This window comes from Salmo salar, chromosome ssa17, assembly GCF_905237065.1.
Source record: "Salmo salar chromosome ssa17, Ssal_v3.1, whole genome shotgun sequence".
NCBI classification, from domain to species: Eukaryota; Metazoa; Chordata; class Actinopteri; order Salmoniformes; family Salmonidae; genus Salmo; species Salmo salar.
The window spans coordinates 2,786,798-2,809,083 of NC_059458.1; the positions used below are offsets into that span (position 1 = coordinate 2,786,798).

General features: G+C 41.9%; 1 protein-coding gene and 1 long non-coding RNA gene across 3 annotated transcripts in view; both read right to left on the reverse strand.

The window, feature by feature from the left end:
- The window catches only part of LOC123728311 (SH3 and multiple ankyrin repeat domains protein 3-like), a 406,162-nt gene that overhangs the window by 113,225 nt on the left and 270,651 nt on the right, over window positions 1-22,286 (reverse strand). Inside the window, 5 exon segments of the mRNA XM_045700351.1 lie at window positions 14,121-14,237; window positions 20,348-20,362; window positions 20,364-20,473; window positions 20,476-20,529; window positions 21,362-21,499. Of these exon segments, the coding sequence (XP_045556307.1) occupies window positions 14,121-14,237; window positions 20,348-20,362; window positions 20,364-20,473; window positions 20,476-20,529; window positions 21,362-21,499 (434 nt within the window).
- Window positions 2,298-5,599, reverse strand: LOC106561233 (uncharacterized). 2 transcript variants are annotated; one of them, XR_001318752.2, is made up of 5 exons: window positions 4,935-5,599; window positions 4,337-4,366; window positions 3,223-3,322; window positions 2,655-2,710; window positions 2,298-2,459 (listed from the first exon to the last, which is right to left on the reverse strand). It is a non-coding gene; the product is annotated as an uncharacterized lncRNA (long non-coding RNA). The 2 variants fall into 2 exon arrangements; XR_006759963.1 differs by lacking the exon at window positions 4,935-5,599 and having other exon boundaries at window positions 4,337-4,910.

A 22,286-nucleotide genomic window follows, 5' to 3' on the forward strand; every position in this document is an offset into this window, starting at 1 on the left:
AAACGTGTTTAATTTCGCAAGCTTGTATCATGATGTGTGAAAAAGTTAACAACGGTCGCAAACTTGTAACTTCACATTTTAATACATTCAATAAGATTTGCAAGCATAATTTATTTTATAAGTCCACGCTCGGGTTCTGTCACTTTTGTCACACTACCAAGAGAGTCATAAGATTGTAGAAAGTTTTGTACATTTGTAGAAAGAGATTCGCAAGTAATGAATACTGGTTTGAGCAGCAATAGGGGCAGGACCTTTTTTACTCCTGACCAATCAGCCAAAACCACAGCCGCCTAATTGCTGCAACCATTGGCTGGATTGTTCCATCAATCAAATCTCAGAAAATAGCTTGAAGAGGAGAAGTCATTTTTTACAAAGTAACATTATTAACGTTACTCGGCCTAAAGTACTAGAATAAAACAGTCTACTTGAAGGTAATCATCTCTTTCATATGTGCACATACATGTTTTGTGAAAAGGCATGACAGTAATTTGTTTATCATGTGAAATATAAGTGGTACATTTCAGAGAAAATCTATTGACTGCAGCTAAGTTAACTTTAGCTAGCTAGCTTCTGAAATTCATCCTAGCTTTACTATCAACTGGCTAACGTTAGATTTATCAGGCAGCTTTAGATGCTAGGGGAAAACAAATATATTTGCTAGTTAACTATCTGATTGATAAAGTTGATTTGAATACCATTATATATTTTAATGTTTTATTTTAACCTTTATTTAACTAGGCAAGCCAGTTATTTACAATGATGGCCTACCCGGCCAAACCCGGACGACGCTGGGCCAATTGTGCACCGCCCTATGGGACTCCCAATCAAGGCCGGATGTGATACAGCCTGGAATCGAACCAGTGACGCCTCTTGCACTGAGATTATAAACTGGGTGGTTCGAGCCCTGAATGCTGATTGGCTGAAAGCCATGGTATACCATGGGTATGACAAAACATTTATTTTTACTGTTATAATTACATTGGTAACCAGTTTATAATAGCAATAAGGCACCTCAGGGGTTTGTAATATATGGCCAATATACCACAGCTAAGGGCTGTGTCCTAGCACTCTGCCTTGTGTCATGCCTAAGAACATCCCTTAGCCGTGGTATATTGTCCATATACCACACCCCCTCTGGCCTTATTGCTTAATTATATAGCTGTCAACATGTAGCTAGCTAACGTTAGCTAAGTTAAATGAAACTGCTATGGGAAAAATTCTCAACATCATCAATGTAGCTAATAATGTTAGGTTTCTAGAAAAAAATAATATATATATATATATATATATATATATATATATAAAAATATATATATATATATATATATATATATATATATATATATATTTGCTAGCTATATTTTAAAGACTTGTTATTGACTTTTGAAAACTTAATTCCACTGCCTGTTTATTGATTAATTGGTGACTGGAATATGCCCCTCCTGCAAATAGGCTGTATTGTTTTGGTATAATTTGGCTGAGTAGACTTGTGCACATTTACATTAGTGCTTTTAATTTAGCCAAGTTAAACAAATTACTGACTGACTAGGTTTATTGTTATTCATATTTTTGTGGTTATTGCATTTCAGGTGGAGAGGGGAGTAAGATTACTAGAAAGCAGAAATGCTGCCAGACAACCACAGGGGCCTAGAGGTATTACAGTCAATGCTCATGAACTTTATTGTATGTGAATTGCCCATTTATATCAATAACAAAATGGTTGGATTGTTTAGCAACATGTGCAGTAAATGCTAACACGGCTTTAGTGATGAAAGGTACATAATGTATTTATTGTCATCTCCCAATCAGGCCTCTGCATGCTGTGGCATGGGCCTGGATGGTGACATCTGCTTCCAGATGCCTGACTGAATTCTAGGGCCTTCAGTGGTACCTTACCTGACACTCCAGCAAGAGTCTCCTTATCAGTGTCTCGTAGCCATTTAACACATCAACATGTATCTTATGTTACCACTCATTCATACAAATTGCTACAGACACAAGAGCAGACTTATATTCACTTGTCTATTTGTCCTATTCTTCAGGTTTGTCTGGGATATATATTGTAGTTGGTACACCTGTGTGATGTCTTATATACATGAATCAAAATGTATTCACCCTGGACATGAGAATTGCATTGATTTCAGACCTTTTGGAGTCATAAGCACCAGGTGTTTTCTTGATGGAGAAAGTCTGCATGTTGTTTGATGTTTAAGTTAGCATAGTAGTTAGTAAAAATGTGAAAAACAGGCTATGAAAAATGTATCGTTTCGCTACAACTTTTAAAAAACAAACATGAGTAGTTTATACAAAACTTTATTCCGTTTGGTGATCATCCACCAAATTTGTTCATTGTCCTTGAGAGTTGCATCCTTCCTCAGGGAACTGTCTGCTGATAGGTGGTAACAGGTGGGAAGGTTTTTTATGTGCTGCTCTAGAGTTCCATGGCCCAGCAGACTCACCTGGGGATAGGGGGATGGACGCGTTAGTTTGTCTGGAGACTTATAGTGAGAGGAAATAGCATGAGTTTTGGAGTGAGTACAGAAAATCCAACCAATGGCCCTGGATAATATGCTACATGTCATCACACAGACACTCAGCCATAGTGAATGAGGTTTACATAGTGCATAAAGTATATTACCACCAGCAGAGCTCACTTATCTGTTTTGGAGAGATCTCCGGTAGTTAGTCAGAAGGCTCTGGAATATTCTCTCTGTAACACATGTAGAGAGATTAATAGAGGTACTGAATGCAATTGAAAGAGGTACTGAATCCATTGTTGATTATTGAGGACTATAGGTGTGCCTTCCAGTCAGACATGGATGCGTAAAAGACATAGCAACTCAATGGCTTTCAAAGGGAAGTGTGTGTTGGGGGAGAGGGTTGTGTTGGCCTGTACTTCAGAAAACATGCAAAGACTATCCTTCAACCAATTAAAAATGTGGAACAGTGTTTTTCCTGACCAAACAGCTATGCTGGACATATATTTTGGTTTGAAGGTATTCTTACTCTGTGGTTCAAGTTGAATCTTCATGTCTAACTTCACTCTCACTCCCCCTAAGCCCTCACCCCTGACCTCCCATTGGCCCAGGGCCTCCTGCCAAATCCTCTAATAAATCTCTATGACAGTGAGTTACTCCAGGAGTAGACAGGTTTATGGTGCATAGGGTTTCTCCACTATGAGTGGAGTATTATATATATTTAAATAAAAAATGCATTACTTACTGACACTGACATGGAGTGCTCCATGTTCCTGCCTGTAGCAGGCCTCAACGTGGATGTATGGACATTTCCTGCCAACTCCTGCCTTGGACTACGGTTGTATCTACAGTGCATTCGGAAATTATTCAGAACCCTTGACTTTTTAAACATTTTGTTACGTTACAGCCTTATTTTAAAATGGATTAAATGAAACATTTTCCTTAGCAATCTACACACAATACCCCATATTGACAAAGCGAAAACAGGTTGTTTGACATTTTAGCAAATGTATTAAAAATAAAACACAGTAAAACTTTATATACATAAGTATTCAGAGCCTTTGCCACTCTTCAGCCACTCTTCAGTAAAAGGCACATGACAGCCCGCTTGAAGTTTGCCAAAAAGCACCTAAATACTCTCCAGACCATGAGAAACAAGATTCTCTGGTCTGATGAAACCAAGATTGAACTCTTTGGCCTGAATGCCAAGGGTCACGTGTGGAGGAAACCTGGCACCATCTTTACGGTGAAGCATGTCGGTGGCGGCATCATGCTGTGGGGATGTTTTTCAGCGGCAGGGACTAGGAAACAAGTCAGGATCAATGGAAAGATGAACGGAGCAAAGTACAGAGAGATCCTTGATGAAAACCAACTTCAAAGCACTCAGGACCTCAGACTGGGGCGAAGGTTCACCTTCCAACAGGACAACAACCCTAAGTACACAGCCAAGACATTGCAGGAGTGGCTTCGGGACAAGTCTCTGAATGTCCTTGAGTGGCCCAGCCAGAGCCTGGACTTGAACCCGATCGAACATCTCTGGAGAGAACTGAAACTAGCTGTGCAGCAAAGCTGACAGAGCTTGAGAGCATCTGCCGAGAAGAATGGGAGAAACCCAAGAAGACTCGATGCTGTAATCACTGCAAAAGGTGTTTCAACAAAGTACTGAGAGAAGGTTTTGAATACTTATATAAATGTCATATTTCAGTTCGTTTTTATTTTTTTTATTCGAAAAAAATTCTAAAAATCTGTTTTGCTTTGTCTTCATGGAGTATTGTGTGTAGATTGATAAGGGAAAAAAGCAATTTAATCAATTTTAGAATAAGTAACAAAATGTGGAAAAGGTCAAGGGGTCTGAATACCTTCCGAAGGCCCATATCTCTGTCAGGGTCCTGGAAATCAGATGACAAACCTGCATAGATTAACAAAATTACATGGTACCTGTATTAAGTAAGTTGAAGTCATGATAGCCACAGGTTTTTGTTACAGTACTTCACTAACACCTCATTCAACTACTGTGATCTGAAATTGGAGAGCAAAATTTAACACAGTTCAGTCCCCTGGGACAGAAAATCACCCACGTCTGTATTATTGAATGAGCTTCCCAAGTTACATGCTTACAATTCTGCATTATAGGGAATAACATGTGTGGATCTAGTTATATCAATTGTTGTGAATAAACTCCAACAACAAGTTTAAATTTAGCTAGCTAGCTAGCAAATGGCATTTATCTCAACTTTATCAATCAGATGGTTAAGTAGCAAATATTATATTTGTTTCCCCTTGCATCTAAAGCTGCCTGATGAAGCTAGCCAGTTGATAGTAAAGCTAGTTAAGTACAGTAGCTAACATTAGCTGCTGTCAATTTCGTCTGATATGTACCATTATATTTGACATGTTAAACTACTGTCATGCCTTTAATCCCAAAAATGGATGTACACATATAAAATAGATGATTACCTTCAAGTAGTTTTATTCTAGTACTTTGCACGGAGAAGTAATGTCGAGGTGACTAGTATGGGCCGTCTCCCTGACGGACCTACTAGCTTCATTCACGCGAGGGTAGTCTTTGCTTGTGGATCTTCTGACACATTTCAGTTGAATGCATTTAGTTGTACAACTGACTAGAATCCCCCTTTCCCTTTCCCTTCCCTTCCCTTTCTCTTTACCTCACAGGGTGGGTCAACTCCCACTGCACGTTTTATGCCTGGATTATCCCGCTGAATGAGCCTCTTTCCCGGTGAGGCGACTTCCCTGTTTTTTCCTACCCTGAGCTGAGCTAGCAGTGGAGCCCTGAGCTCCACTTTATCAACCGGGTCACCCCTCTTGGTCTATCCCTGATTGCCACAGAGGTTAGCTCACTCCTTCCTACTGATCACACTTCAGGGGTAGGTTGTGACACGGTATACTACACGTCAGTGGGGGCTATTTTTGTGTACAACACCAACAAGCAATCCATTGTTTATTCATAGTCCGCTCTGTACCATTTTACTACGTGGTGTGGCTCTTACTGTGTGATTTCTCACAGTTCACGCAAGACACGTTCCAAGACGGGGTTAAACTATTTATTATAAGTGCGCCAAAATCTCATAAACTCCTGGTCCTCCCTATCTAATTGACCGGGTATAGGGTTTCAGTTCAAATTAACTAATAAAGATGAACACTTAACTGAAAGCAGTGGTTCAGCATTTTATCTCGGTAGAAGACAAACTATAGACACCCAGTGCTCCTTTAGCGTGCTTTTACATAGTTACCCTCAAGCTCCCCTTTGTTTTCCTACTCGAGCCCACAATATGGTTTGGCCACGGGCCTCCAATAGGCCCACCCACTGGGGAGCCAGGCCAATCCAATCAAAATGAGTTTTCCCCACAAAAGGGCTTTAATACAGACAGAAATGGTCCTCAGTTTCATCAGCTGTCCGGGCGGCTGGTCTCCGACAATCCCGCAGGGGAAGAAGCCGGATGTGGAGGTCCTGGGCTGGCGTGGTTACACGAGGTCTGCGATTGTGAGGCCGGGTTGGACGTAACACCAAATTCTCTAAAACAATGCCGGACGCGGCTAACAGTAAAGAAATTAACACTGCATTCAGCATGCCAATTAATGGACTGCAATCAGCATGCCAATTGCACACTTGAGACATCTGTGGCATTGTGTTGTGTGATCAAACTGCACATTTTAAAGTGGCCATTTTTCCCCTGCACAAGGTGCACCTATGTAATGCTGTTTATTCAGCTTCTTGATATGCCACACCTGTCAGGTTGATGGATTATCTTGTAAAATGAGAAATGCTCACTAACAGGGATGTAAACAAATTTGTGCACACGATTTCAGGGAAATACGCTTTTTGTGTGTATGGACAATTTCTGGGATCTTTTATTTCAGCTCATGAAACATGGGAACAACACTTTATATTTTTGTTTAGTATAGTTAATGAAAACCAGTAACACTTCTCTTTTGGTTCCACAGCTTCACAACTGATGGATTTTATAGATTGTTATATAGCAATTATAATGCAGAAGCTTCTATTAAACAAACATACAATCAATAATACAGTAGAGAAATCTATATACAGCATGTGCAAATGAGGTAGGATAAGAGAGGTAAGGTAATAAATAGGCCATGGTGGCAAAGTAATTACAATATAGCAATTAAACACTGGAATGGTTGGATGTGCAGAAGATGAATTTTTACATTTACATTTTAGTCATGAATGTGCAAGTTGAGATACTGGGGTGCAAAGGAGCAAGATAAATAAATAAATACAGTATGGGGATGAGGTAGATTGGATGGGCTATTTACAGATGAGCTATGTACAGGTGCAGTGATCTGTGAGCTGCTCTGACAGCTGGTGCTTAAAGCTAGTGAGGGAGGTAAGAGTCTCCAGCTTCAGAGATTTTTACAGTTCGTTCCAGTCATTGGCAGCAGAGAACTGGAAGGAGAGGCGGCCAAAGGAAGAATTGGCTTTGGGGGTGACCAGTGAGATGTACCTGCTGGAGCGCGTGCTACGGGTGGGTGCTGCTATGGTGACCAGTGAGCTGAGATAAGGCGCGGGCTTTACCTAGCAGAGACTTGTAGATGACCTGGAGCCAGTGGGTTTGGCGACGAGTATGAAGCGAGGGCCAGCCAACGAGATCATACAGGTCGCAGTGGTGAGTATTATATGGGACTTTGGTGACAAAACGGATGGCACTGTTATAGACTGCGTCCAATTTGTTGAGTAGAGTGTTGGAGGCTATTTTGTAAATGACATTGCCGAAGTCGAGGATCGGTAGGATGGTCAGTTTTATGAGGGTATGTTTGGTAGCATGAGTGAAGGATGCTTTGATGCGAAATAGGAAGCCGATTCTAGATTTAATTTTGGATTGGAGATGTTTAATGCGAGTCTGGAAGGAGAGTTTACAGTCTAACCAGACACCTAGGTATTTGTAGTTGTCCACATATTCTAAGTCAGAACCGTTCAGAGTAGTGATGCTGGACGGGCGGGCAGGTGCGGGCAGCAATCGGTTGAAGAGCATGCATTTAGTTTTACTTGCATTTAAGAGCAGTTGGAGGCCACGGAAGGAGAGTTGTATGGCATTGAAGCTCATCTGGAGGTTAGTTAACACAGTGTCCAAAGAAGGGCCAGAAGTATACAGAATGGTGTCGTCTGCGTATAGGTGGATCAAAGAATCACCATCATTGATGTTCACAGAGAAGAGAGTCGGCCCGAGAATTGAACCCTGTGGCACCCCCATTGAGACTGCCAGAGGTCCGGACAACAGGCCCTCCGATTTGACATACTGAACTCTATCGGAGAAGTAGTTGATGAACCAAGCAAGGCAATCATTTGAGAAACCAAGGCTGTTGAGTCTGCCAATAAGAATGTTGTGATTGACAGAGTCGAAAGCCTTAGCCAGGTCGATGAATACGGCTGCACGGTAATGTCTCTTATCGATCAATCAGGTCCTGATCTGTCTTCCCCCAAATCTCCTTTCCTGATCTTTTACATTGGTATTTATACAGTTTTGCCCAAGCCCATAACTCCCTTGACTACAGCCACACAACACACCCTACCCCTTACACGTGACATCTAAGCAAAGGTACACAAAATACATATTCTCCTTTACATGTGATGTCTACACAGCGTTCGGTAACACATTGTTTCCTTCATATGTGACGACATTCCGTGGTGTCATCTGCTCCATAGCCCACGTGCCATCAAGAACACCACCAGCTCCATCCCAGGGCTTGAGTTTGAAGGGGTGTCGCCATATAAGATGGCCCTCCGGCAGAGGAACATCTGTATACAGTTTACCTGTACCTGTCACTTCCCCCTGCCCTTGAGTGTGTTTTGCTCCTCTCTAGCTGCTTGCGGTTGAGGCCTCTTCCTGTTCTTCTTCCGCTTCTTCTTGATCTCTCTTTTTTCAGTGTTTCCAGAGTTCTGTCTGGGGACTGGAGGAGTCATCAGGTTATATTGTATAGGCTCATTTACGACAGTAAGTAACATCGTTACTTTGTAGAAATGACTTCTCTTTGTTTTCAAGCTACTTCCTAAAATTTGATTGATGGACCCTCCAGCCATGGTTGCAGCAGTATGCGGCTGTGGTTTTGGCTGATTGGTCAGGGGTAAACGGTCCTGCCCCCAGAGCTGCTCAAACCAATTGTTTACTTGCAAATCGCTTTCTACAAATGTATAAAACTTTATTATGAATCTCTTGGTAACGTGACAGCAGAACTCCAAGCGTGCGCCGAAAAAAATCTGCAAGTGATTCACAGCCAAAAATTCATAGTAGTAAATGGACTTCTAATAATTCTGAAAATAAATTATGCTTGCAAATCTTATTGAATGTATTCAAATGTCAAGTTACATTTTTCACACATCATGATGAAAAGTTTGCAAAAAGAAATTACATATTTGTGAATCTACTTGCAACAACAAATCTCAATTAGTGACCACGAAATTCAAAATACAAACTCATAGGTTTCTGTCATCATTATTATCCCATAGGCTCCACTTTAATTTGCATGATTCAGAGGTTAACATCTGTGTTCCTGTTAACCCATTCTAAGTTTGTTGTGTCTCTGCTCCATCACTCCCCTAAACACTGAGGGGGACCCCCCCACTGGCCTCCCACACCCCACTGTTCCATCGACCATCCACTCTCTAGTGGTGTCATTAACCAGTCTACTCTGTTCATTAACCAGTCTATTCTGTTCATTAGCCAGTCTTCTCTGCTCATTAACCAGTCTACTTCTCACTGACTGTCTCTTTATTGATACATCAATCTGGAAGTGGTCTGTCATATACTTCTCTTTTATTCAAATGTTTTCTTCCCTGTCTCCTTTGATTGGTTCTCTCCTTTCCTTTACTCTTTATCCCACTAACTGTCTTTCTCACTCCATATCCTTTCCCTCTTCATCTCTCTCATATGGATCTCTGTCACTGAATGTGTGTCTCTGTTGATTCATGGATCATCATGCAGACGCCCCCCATGTTCAGTCCCTTAAGCCCCACTCAGAAGCTCTGTCGCTGTGATCGATCTGCCCAGCGGTGGCCTCCTGGATCTCTAAACAGTGGAGGGATGAAACCTGTCTGACAATAGGACACCGCAGAGACAGGGTCTATGACGGGGAGGAGCAAAACATTTCCCCCCAAATTGTTCATTTGACCATGAATATTCATTAGCATGGCTCAGAAGTTAAAATCTGTGTTCTTTAAGGCTACCATTTGCATCACCTAAAATATGCCACTTTATGACATTTTATTCCTGGTTGTTTCAGCCCTAAGTCCCTTTTATGTCTTAAACGCACCTGTCAATAGTCTACCTCCCCTAAAACCAAAACAAAAGTTATCCCTCTTTTTTTCCTCTCTCCTTTTTTCCCTTTGTTGCTCATCCACCCCTCCCTCTTCAGGCAGTAGTGGATGTGTTACAAACAGTACTCTAAATTAAGTATTGATATTCTCATGCTCTAACCCCCCTCAGACATACTTTTGTGTGCATGTACACTCAGTGTTCTAGAGCCTTGGAAACAGGTCAGCGTGCACGTGTGTGTCAGTGTGTATGTACATTTCACAGACAGAAATCTTAGCAACACATTTTTATACAAAGCCATATTCAGTAGATGTGGCCCATGTGGGAAACAACCCCACAACTCTGTAGCACTCGGCTCTCAGCACCTGAGCCATGGCTTTTCAATGAGTCACTTAAGCCTCAGTCCCCAATCCCAGCACCCGATGTCTCATTCTCTCACTTGATCTTATCAATCTTATCTCTCACTTGCTCGCTACCAGGGTTGGGTAGGTTACTTTCTAAATGTAATCTGTTACAGTTACTAATTACCAGTCCAAAATTGCAACCAGTAACATACCTGTTGGATGACCCCAAACTCTGTAACGTAATCGGATTACTTTCAGTTACTTTTGGATTACTTTCCCCTTAAGAGCTATTAGAAGAAGACAAAAATGAATATTACCAAATGAACGACATCTATTGCAGGATAAATCAATGTTAGAGTTTACATAGCTGCCGATAAATGGATGTTGCATTTTACTTTATGGGTTAGGGTTTATGGGTAGGCTTCTAACCTATTGCTTTCTACTTCAATACAGATAATAAAACAATTAGGCTATATCTTTACAATAAAAACAGAAGTCTGTCAGATTTCCAGTCATTAAAATTGATAAAATACCCCTATGATTTTTAAGAATAGGACTTGGATTTTTTTTTTTACCTAAACATAACCCAAAGACCAAGGTATATTAGCCTACTTTGTTGTTTATATTTTTGTTGTCATGGAGAACTGATTGAGCTCATTGCTTACTTGTGGTCAGACTCACTCAGGTGTGAACAAACTCAAACGTGCACCTTTTTCAATGCAGATTTGCATGTCATTGAGGAAACAGAAAGGTGTCAAAGTATTTTTTCCGCAAACAACCTTTCTGGATAAGAAGAATGGCGCCGGAGGGGATGGCCGCCGTTTTACGGGTTCCTAACCAATTGTGCTATTTTGTGTGGTTTTTTTGCATTGTTTGTAACTTATTTTGTACATACTGTTCATGCTAACATCTCTTATGACCAAAAAGAGCTTCTGGATATCAGGACAGCGATTACTCACCTTGAACTGGATGAAGATTTTTCTTTAATGAGTCAGACGCGAAGGATATAATTTTGCTCCCAGACAAGGCCCAAATCCCCATCATTCACATGAACAAAATAAGAAAATATTGCTCGCCTGAGGTGGAATACCTCATGATAAGCTGTAGACCACTCTATCTACCAAGAGAGTTTTCATCTATAATTTTCATAGCCGTCTATTTACCACCACAAACCGACGCTGGCACTAAGAACACACTCAATAAGCTGTATAAGGCCATAAGCAAACAAGAAAATGCTCATCCAGAAGCGGTGCTCCTAGACTTTAACGCAGGCAAACTTAAATCAGTTTTACCTCATTTCTAACAGCATGTCACATGTGCAACCAGAGGAAGAACAACTCTAGATCACCTTTACTCCACACACAGAGACGCGTACAAAGCTCTCCCTCACTCTCCAGTTGGCAAATCTGACCATAATTCTATCCTCCTGATTCCTGCTTACAAGCAAAAACTAAAGCAGGAAGTACCAGTGACAGGCTCAATACGGAAGTGGTCAGATGATGCGGATGCTACGCTACAGGACTGTTTTGCTAGCACAGACTGGAATATGTTCTGGGATTCATCCAATGGCATTGAGGAATATACCACCTCAGTCACCGGCTTCATCAATAAGTGCATCGATGACGTCGTCCCCACAGTGACCGTACGCACATACCCCAAACAGAAGCCATGGATTACAGGCAACATCCGCATCGAGCTAAAGGCTAGAGCTGCCGCTTTCATGGAGCGGGACACTAATCTGGACGCGTATAAGAAATCCCGCTATGCCCTCAGACGAACAATCAAACAAGCAAAGCATCAATACAAGACTAAGAATGAATCCTACTACACCAGCTCTGACGCTCGTCAGATGTGGCAGGGCTTGCAAACTATTACAGACCACAAAGGGAAACCCAGACGCGAGCTGCCTAGTGAGGCGAGCCTACCAGATGGGCTAAATACCTTTTATGCTCGCTTCGGGGCAAGCAAAACTGAAGCATGCATGAGAGCACCAGCTGTTCCGGTGTGATCATGTTCTCTGTAGCCAATGTGAGCAAGACCTTAAAACAGGTCAACATTCCCAAGGCCGAGGGGCCAGGCGGATTACCAGGATGTGAACTCAGAGCATGCGTGAACCAATTGCGAAGTGTCTTCACTGACATTTTCAACTTCTCCTTGACCGAGTCTGTAATAACTACATGTTTCAAACAGACCATCATAGTTCCTGTGCCCAAGAAAGTGAAAGCAACCTACCTAAATGACTACCGCCCCATAGCACTCACGTCGTGAAGTGCTTTGAAAGGCTGGTCATGGCTCACATCAACAACATCATCCCAGAAACACTAGACCCACTACAATTTGCATACCACACCAACAGATCCACGCAATCTCAATCGCACTCCACACTGCCCCTTCCCACCTGGACAAAAGGAACACCTATGTGAGGGTAATGTTCATTGACTACAGCTCAGCGTTCAACACCATAGTGCCAACAAAGTTCATCACTAAGCTAAGGACCCTGGGACTAAACACCTCCCTTTGCAATTGGATCCAGGACTTCCTGACGGGCCGCCTCCTGGTGGTAAGGGTAGGCAACAACACATCTGCCAAGCTGACCTCAACACCCGGGCCCCTCAGGTGTGTGTGCTTAGTCCCCTCCTGTACTCCCTGTTCACCCACGACTGCATAGCCAAGCACAACTCCAACACCATCATTAAGTTTGCTGACTACACAACGATGATTGGCCTGATCACCAACAACGATGAGACAGTCTATAGGGAGGAGGTCAGAGACTTGGCAGTGTGCTGCCAGGACAACAACCTCTCCGTCAATATGAGCGAGACAAAGGAGATGATCATAGACTACAGGAAAAGGAGGGCCGAACAGGCCCCAATTCACATCGACGGGGCTGTAGTGGAGCAGGTTGAGAGGTTCAAGTTCCTTGGTATCCACATCACCAACAAACTATCATGGTCCAAATACACCAAGAAAGTTGTGAAGAGGGCACGACAATGCCTTTTTCCCCTCAGGAGACTGAAAATATTTGGCATGGGTCCCCAGATCCTCAAAAGGTTCTACAGCTGCACCATCGAGAGCATCCTGATGGTTGCATCACCACCTGGTATGGCAACTGCTCAGCATCTGACTGTAAGATGCTACAGAGGGTAGTGCGTATGGCCCAGTATATCACTGGGACCAAGCTTTCTGCCATCCAGGGCCTATGTACTAGGCGGTGTCAGAAGAAGGCAAAAAAATGTATCAAAGACTCCAGTCACCCAAGTCATAGGGTGACTTCTTGTCTCTGCTACCGCACGGCAAGCGGTACCGGAGCACCAAGTCTAGGTCCAAAAGGTTCCTTCAGCTTCTACCCCAAGCCATAAGACTGCTGAAAAATGTATCAAATGGTCACTCAGACTATTTGCATTGACCCCCCTACCTACATGTACAAATTACCTCTAACCTGTAGCCCCGCACACTGACTCGGTACTGGTACCCCCTGTATATAGCCTTGTTATTGTTTTCTTGTGTTCTTTTTCAATGACATTTTTACTAGTTATTTAGTAAATATTTTCTCTATTTATAACTCTATCACTCTATTTTCTTAAAACTGCATTGTTGGTTAAGGGCTTGTAAGTAATATATTTACACGGTTGTACTCGCACGTGACAAATAAAATTTGATTTGATTTTAATTTACTAGTAATCCTACAAGTAATCATCTAGTTTTTCAAAAGTTTCTGTAATGTCACAAAAAAAAATCTGCTAACCGAACGGACTACAGTTATTATTTTTTTGTTGTGATCAGTTACATTCAATTTGCCAGTCTGTCCACTCAGAAGCCTTCAAGCAGCAAGACACTGCCTGAGTGGACATATTGACAGAGTAAGTGATAGCAACGTTTCAGATCGCAGCTTTAACACACGGACGCACTCACACACACACACACACACACACATTTATCAAATTCCTCTACACCACTACTTACCCACACACACACCCATCCCCGCCGACATGCACCATACAGTGTGTTACCTGGTTGTAGAGGGCACAGACGTGAAGGGCGGTGTTTCCAGAGGCGTTCTGAGCAGTCATGTCGGCTCCGTAAAACAGCAGGTGCTCCAAGTGCTGAACATGACCATGACGGCATGCCTGTATGTGGAGACACATGGATGCCAGTTTGGGTTATTGAGGTATTTTGGGTGATTGAGATATCATACACTGTGTGATATTGGAGAAAGACAGTTTCGTTTCTCTGTTTGTCTCTCCCCCACATGCACTATAATTGTTGTTCCCTCTCTGTTTTGTCTTGTCTCTATCATGCACACACACCACACACACACACACACACACACACACACACACACACACACACACACACACACACACACACACACACACACACACACACACACACACACACACACACACACACAATTAATACTAATGCAATGGGGGGAGAGGGAAGGTAACTGATTGGAGTATAGTAATGGAGGGCTCTGGAGTATAGTAATGGAGGGCCTGCAGGTCCAGTTTTAGTGCTGGCTTTCTCTCCAACCCATTCAAACTGGGTGAGCGTTCCCCTCTCAAAATACACACTTTTTCTCGCACACTCCTTTGGCATCTTCTCTCTTTCTTTTACCAGCAGCCGTCAGTTCAGTCCAGCGTATCCCAAACTAGGGGTCGCGACTCCATGTGTGGTCACCAGATTTAAATTTGGGGTCATGAGAGAAACTCGGAAAAGCAGTCTCTGTTTTCTTCCTACAAATGTGTCTCCATCTTTTGAACGGTTTAAGCTACAAAATATTACGACCCCTCACTGAAAGATAAGACTCTCAGGCACACTATGTATATGCATTTTCTGCAGTGGTGTAAAGTACTTAAAACCTGTTTAGGATAGGGGGCAGTATTGACACGGCTGGATAAAAAACGTACCCGATTTAATCTGGTTACCACTCCTACCCAGTAACTAGAATATGCATATACTTATTACATATGGATAGAAAACACCCTAAAGTTTCTAAAACTGTTTGAATGGTGTCTGTGAGTATAACAGAACTCATTTGGCAGGCAAAAACCTGACAAGGTTTCAGGCAGGAAGTGGCCTGTCTGACAAGGTGTCGTTCTTCTTGTCTCTGTTTATTGAAGAGTGAGGATCTTAGCTGTCCCGTGACACTTCCTACGGCTGCCATAGGGTCTCAGAAGGCGGCAAAAAGCTGAATCGTGGCTTTGCAGGCTCTGGCTGAAACAAAGTAGCGCGTTTGGGTAGTGGCTGGTTACAGTACTGTGAGACTCAGGCGCGTGCCCGCGTCGACCGAAAGCTTTGTTTACTTTCCTCAGTTTAGCTAAATGGACATTCCCGGTCGGAATATTATCGCTTTTTACGAGAAAAATGGCATAAAAATGGATTTTAAACAGCGGTTGACATGCCTCGAAGTACGGTAATGGAATATTTAGATTTTTTTGTCACGAATTGCGCCATGCGCATCGACCCTGATTTACCATTTCAGATAGTGTCTGGGACGCACGAACAAAACGCCGCTATTCGGATATAACGATGGATTATTTTGGACCAAACCAACATTTGTTATTGAAGTAGCAGTCCTGGGAGTGAATTCTGACGAAGACAACAAAAGGTAATCAAACTTTTATAATAGTAAATATGATTATGGTGAGTGCTAAACTTGCCGGGTGTCTAAATAGCTAGCCCGTGATGCCTGGGCTATGTACTTAGAATATTGCAAAATGTGCTTTCACCAAAAAGCTATTTTAAAATCGGACATATCGACTGCATAGAGGAGGTCTGTATCTATAATTCTTAAAATAATTGTTATGCTTTTTGTGAACGTTTATCGTGAGTAATTTAGTAAAATGTTAGCGAATTCCTCCGGAAGTTTGCGGGGGTATGCTAGTTCTGAACGTCACATGCTAATGTAAAAAGCTGGTTTTTGATATAAATATGAACTTGATTGAACAAAACATGCATGTATTGTATAACATAATGTCCTAGGGTTGTCATCTGATGAAGATCATCAAAGGTTAGTACTGCATTTAGCTGTCTTCTGGGTTTATGTGACATTATATGCTAGCTTGAAAAATGTGTGTCTGATTATTTCTGGCTTGGTACTCTGCTGACATAATCTAATGTTTTGCTTTCGCTGTAAAGACTTTTTGAAATCGGACAGTGTGGTTAGATTAACGAGAGTCTTGTCTTTAAACAGCTGTAAAATAGTCATATGTTTGAGAAATTGAAGTAATAGGATTTTTAAGGTTTTGAAAATCGCGCCACAGGCTTCAAGTGGCTGTTACGTAGGTGGGACGAATTCGTCCCGCCCTAGCCCATAGAGGTTAAGGAAAAATACAAATTCAGTTTTTTTTTAGGTATCTGTACTTTACTTTACTATTTATATTTTTGACTACTTTTACTTTTACTTCACTACATTCCTAAAGAAAAAGAATGTAGTTTTAACTCCATACTTTTCCCCTGACACCCAAAAGTACTCGTTACATTTTCAATGCTTAGCAGGACAGGAAAGTGGTCCAATTCACTCACTTATCAAGACAACATCCCTGGTCATCCCTACTGCCTCTGATTTGGAGGACTCACTAAACACAAATGCTTAGTTTGTAAATTATGTGTGAGTGTTGGAGTGTGCCCCTGGCTATCCGTAAATTTAAAAAACAAGAACGATGTTCTTGGTTTGCTTAATATAAGGAATTTGAAATTATTATACCTTTACTTTTGATACTTAAGTATATTTTGCAATTCAATTTACTTTTGATACTTAAGTATATTTAAAACCATATATTTTTTGACTTTTACTTTTACTTGAGCCATTTTCGACAAAGTTATCTTTACTTTTACTCATGTTTGACAACTGGTTACTTTTTTCCACCACTGGTTGGAAAAAAGCATAGAAGCAACATGCATAGAACAGGCTCGAAATCAGACTGGGGGAAAAAGAACATCATCAATGATGATGTTCTTTTCAACACAGAAGATCATACAAAAAGTATTGCCTGATGATGTTTCAAACTTCCCAATACCTTTCTGATCCATTTCAGTCACTTCAAACCATTCTTCCTTCAGATTGAGATAGCCTACTGTAAAAGTACTTTCAGACCGATTTGTTATAGACTGTCATAGCCCCAATTAAAACAGTAAACATTGGTCGTTGATTACATCACTTTTTTTTACATGGAGGGGTCATGACAATGCTTGGATATCAAAATGGGGTTGCACGCCAAAAACGTTTGGGAACACCTGGTTTAGCCTGATTATACTGTAGGTCTCCTAGCCTCCAGGCTAACCCGGCATTGAGTTCTGTGGTGGCTGTGCTGTGAAGATGGTGGCAGGGAAGAACAGGGCAAGCAGGTGGGGGGATTACCATGGATGTCCCCAGACATGCTGGTGTGGAGAGGAGAGTAGAAGAGAGAGTGGTGGGAACATTAGAGCACTGTGGACACAGTACTGTTGACTGAGTTCTAGTGCTCCAGTCCTTTATGGTTTATATAATGACAGGGTCTGCAGAGTTTTATCAAGCCCTGTAGTGGTACTCCTGTTCCCTCCATTTAAAACCTTATGAAGTCTGCAGTGCTTTTGTGCCTCATCAAATTAGGGAAATGAATACTGTACTTGTCCCTCTTTGCTCTTCCACTACATTTTCTTCCTAATCAACGGAAGGTTTCCTCAAAATGTCAGTCTGGATCTACAGTAGTGTCTATGTCTGGGAAGAGCACTCTCTGTGTGTGTGTGTGTGTGTGTGTGTGTGTGTGTGTGTGTGTGTGTGTGTGTGTGTGTGTGTGTGTGTGTGTGTGTGTGTGTGTGTGTGTGTGTGTGTGTATCCGTGTGTGTGTGTGTGTGTGTGTGTGTGTGTGTGTGTGTGTGTGTGTGTGTGTGTGTGTGTGTGTGTGTGTGTGTGTGTGTGTGTGTGTGTGTGTGTGTGTGTGTGTGTTAGTGATGAGCAGGTTGACTCATAACCTGCAATCCCCGCGGTTATATCCGTGGGGTGGGTGGGTTTAGGGACATGAAATATTGTGTGGATGAAGGGCGGGTTCAATAAAGAGAAAACAAGATTTTCTTTCATTATTTTTATCTGCCATTAGTGCGTAAGCCTCAAACTTTAGGCCTAACTCAGAGTTTCCCAATCTAGGGTTCGCAAACCCATGTGGTTTGAAAATGGCGTCGCGAGATGGGGTGGTTGATAGAACCGGTAGCTGCTAGATGCGGTTGTAATTAACAGAGCGGCTTATGTTTCTTCCTACAAATGTGTCTCTATCTTTTGAATGATTTAAATGACAAAATATTATGACCCCATCACTGAAAGATAAGACTCTCAGGAACACGTACTTGCATACTGTTTGTGGACAAGACCAGGCACTAAATCAGACTGGTGGGAAAATAACATAATCAATAATGATGTTCTTTTCTACACAGAAGATCATACAACATTATTTCAAACCCTACTGTATGCAGATTGAAATACTGTCAAAAATACTGTCAGACTGATTTGTAATAGACTGTCATAGCCTAAATTAAAAAAAGTAAACATTGGCCGTTGATTACATAACTTTTTTTACATGGTGGGGTCGCAGATTTGAGGTTGCAGGGTTAGAACAGTAGCCTAATGTTTGGGAAAGATTTGGTGAAGTGGTAAAAGAGGATCATAGCAGTGGCGGCTGTGTTATGTGTGATGATTAGGAGGCGCTATACAAATTTGAGAGTCACAAGACATGGACTCAAAATATGTCACGTTAAGGGCCTACAGTTCAGATGGGTTAAATGGAATAATAGCCTAACTGAAATCTGGACACTGACTGTAGGTCTGTAACCTCTCACATAGCCCAATATAATATAAACTCCCTGCAGAATTAAGTATTTCTTTCAGTAAAATTATACACCAAATGTACATTTTGACTTGGGAACAAGAGAGGAGAAATATGATTTCTTTCTTTCACCATCTTGAGCGAAATGTATGGTTAGGGACTGTCTGTAAAGGTGCTATCTTTGTCAGCGTCATAAAAGCTGATAGTATTTCAACCACATAAAATATGCATCCAATCCAAACTAAAAACCTATCAGAAAAATGTTTGTTCATTTTAACAGCATTTCATTTCCGTAAAACCGGTCAAATCTTTCCTGTTTTAAAAATAAATAAAAAAAATGAGCCTACTGCATTTTCTCCCTGGTCCCTATAACATCTGATGCGCAAGAGAAGCTGCGATGAAAGAGAAAACTAGATTGAAGCATTCATTGATTTATGACATTCTGGTGAGCAAGGTTTTATTTAGTCTTCTAGGGCAGTAGCCTAATGACATTAGAGAAGCTGCATGTATCTAATTATAGACAAGTTGACTAACAAATAGTCCACCAAAACATTGGAAATTGAAAGCAGAAACATAACTAAGTTAGGCTTAAAAAAAAGACATCCCACATTCCCTGTCAAACAATCGTTCCACTATCTCTGACTGTACATCGAAGCCTACTAGCAGGTTAGGTTCAGGTGCAGGACTCAGATTTTCACTTCATCACATATAGTTAGGCATTTGCAGATGGGTGTGGGGGAAATTCTAACCAAGTGAGAGAGACTTTGTTATTTCTTCAAACAATCAATCTTTATTATTGATTAAGAATTGCAATAAGAGCTGGTCAATCATTGAGAGCCCAACGAGCAGATTTGGGTTACAGCTCTTTATAGCAACGTACATCCTCCTGAATGTTCATGACAAACAACAAATGTCTGGAATGGGTCAAAAGGTTAGGATTTGTATGTGAGAAAGGAGTATCCCCAGCCAGATAGGATTTGTTGTGAAGACTGTTCCAATTGTATAGAAACCATGGTTTAGCCCCTAAGTCAAGGTTCCTCCCATCAGCCGTCCACATCTCCTCCTGGTACCTCATAATACACAAACACCAACTCATTCTATGGCATGCAGGCTGTAGGTTCTATCACCAAGCCATCATAAATCAATTGCCAGCACCAAGCCCCCAGCGCCAAGGCCCACACACACAGATGAGACAGTACTGAGGAACCTTATTTGACGCATAAACAGTATTAAAACATAATCTTGTAATTTTTCTACCATATGGGTTATTAGCAATTGCGGGCGGGTGCGGGTGAAAAAGCAGCTGACCCGGCGCATCACTAGTGTGTGTCTGTGCATCACTAGTGTGTGTCTGTGCATCACTAGTGTGTGTCTGTGCATCACTAGTGTGTGTCTGTGCATCACTAGTGTGTGTCTGTGCGTATGTGTGCATTTACCTGGTGTATCTCCCTGCCAGCCGTTCTCGTCCACACAGCCCACCTGAGCGTGGTCGTGGAGCAGAAGTTCACAGCAGTAGGGGTCTCCTCCTACCATAGAGCTGTGATAAAGCGGACTTAACCCCGACTGTCCTTATAGTCAGGAGACGCACCCAGGTCCAGCAACGTCTGACAGAGAGAGAGTAAGAGAACGAGAGGGAAAGTTAGAGAACACACACACACACAATGCACACACTCACTTCAAGCCCGACAGAACCTATGAAAACCCCCTGTATGAAAACACTATCCATTTCCTTTGTGGGACTCTACATTTTTCTATCATAGGCTTCTGCACTCATGTAGATCAAAAAGAGGGACATACAGTAGTTCATTAAGATGATGGGTTTTTCTGCACTACAGCTATAGCTCTCAGGATGAGAACAATGATGAGTCATATCAGAGGCATTCAGTAATGATAACATCCATTCACTGAGCACACGCCTACTCATTAAAGACAACAACCTAACCTCCTCAAAGCAGATGAAAACCCAGTGAGCCAGGGAGGGCACAAGAAGCCCATTGAATAAAAGCATCTTTTCAGTCAGGTCTCGAAGAGAGTACTTAGCACCCACACACACACTGGGAAATCATGTGAGTCAGACTCTTACTTATGACAAGCAGAAAGTGAGTGAGTGAGTGTGTGTGTGTGTGTGTGTGGTCTAATTCTTCTATCTTTGTGGTGACCTGCAATCCCCAAAAGTCCCCATGAGGATAGTAAAACAAGGAACATTCTCCTCGTGGGACATTTCCCACTTTCCCACAAAGGCTATTTTAAGCTTAGGGGTTAGATTTAGGGTAGGGTTACAATTAGGCTTAGGGTTACAATTATGGTTAAGGGTTAGGTTTTAGGTGTTAGGGAACATAGGATTTTGAATGGAAATCAATTTTAGGTCCACTCGAGGATAGAAAAACAAGGGTGTGCGTGTGTTTGTGCGTGTGTTTGTACGTGTGTGTACTCACCATGAGGGCCCGTATGGTTCTTGGTGCGGACAGCCTTGTGCAGTGCAGTGATGCCGTCTCGGGTCCTGAAGTCCAGGTGAGCTCCTCCACTCTTCAGCACCTTGATGAGCTCTGCACAGCCCTCCAGCTGAGATGCCATGGTCAGAGGACATTCTACAGCACACAGGGGGGAGAGAGGAACTAGGTTTAATATACAACAGGACAGCTTTTCAGTGTACATTCTGCATAGTACTGAGACAGAAGCATGCATTCAGCATGAGGGTTGACTTTAACTGTTTGTATAAAAATGAATCAAAGCATTTGTATGAGAAGGCCTATCCCTTTAAAATGTCTCTGATTAGAGCGATAAAGGCAGGGTGAATAAAATACTAGTTCCATTTCCAGATGAATCCACTCTCATCAATTTCAAGTGATTCATTTAAGAAGACAAATATTGTGCATTTGTGAGCCTCATCAGTGAAATGACTTTGTGATAAACATGATGGAGTTGGTGTTTACCAAAACCAGATAAGAGTGTCGGAGTTAGCAAACAATCTGTGTGTGTGTATGTGTGTGTGTTTGTTTGATGATGATGCAACTAAACACTAACGTCTCGATCACACCAACAGCATCATTGCATTTTGGTACACCAGAAGTACATTCATTTCCAATGGAACGCTGCATTTGCCTTGCAGCGTTGCGTAGCATTTTGCGCAATGACGCTGTCGGTGTGATTAAGGCGTTAGAGGCCATCAATCTCATTATTTTAGATTTACTTTTCTCTTCATCAAAGAAGGTGCTTGGGTTGAACTGTGGGTTTAGTATATTCACAAACATGTGCACACACAGACACAGCAAAACTAGCATTTAGAACTAAATTAACAAAATTATATTGTAATTTGTTTTGTTTGCTCTCTCTCTCTCTCTCTCTCACACACACACACACACACACACACACACA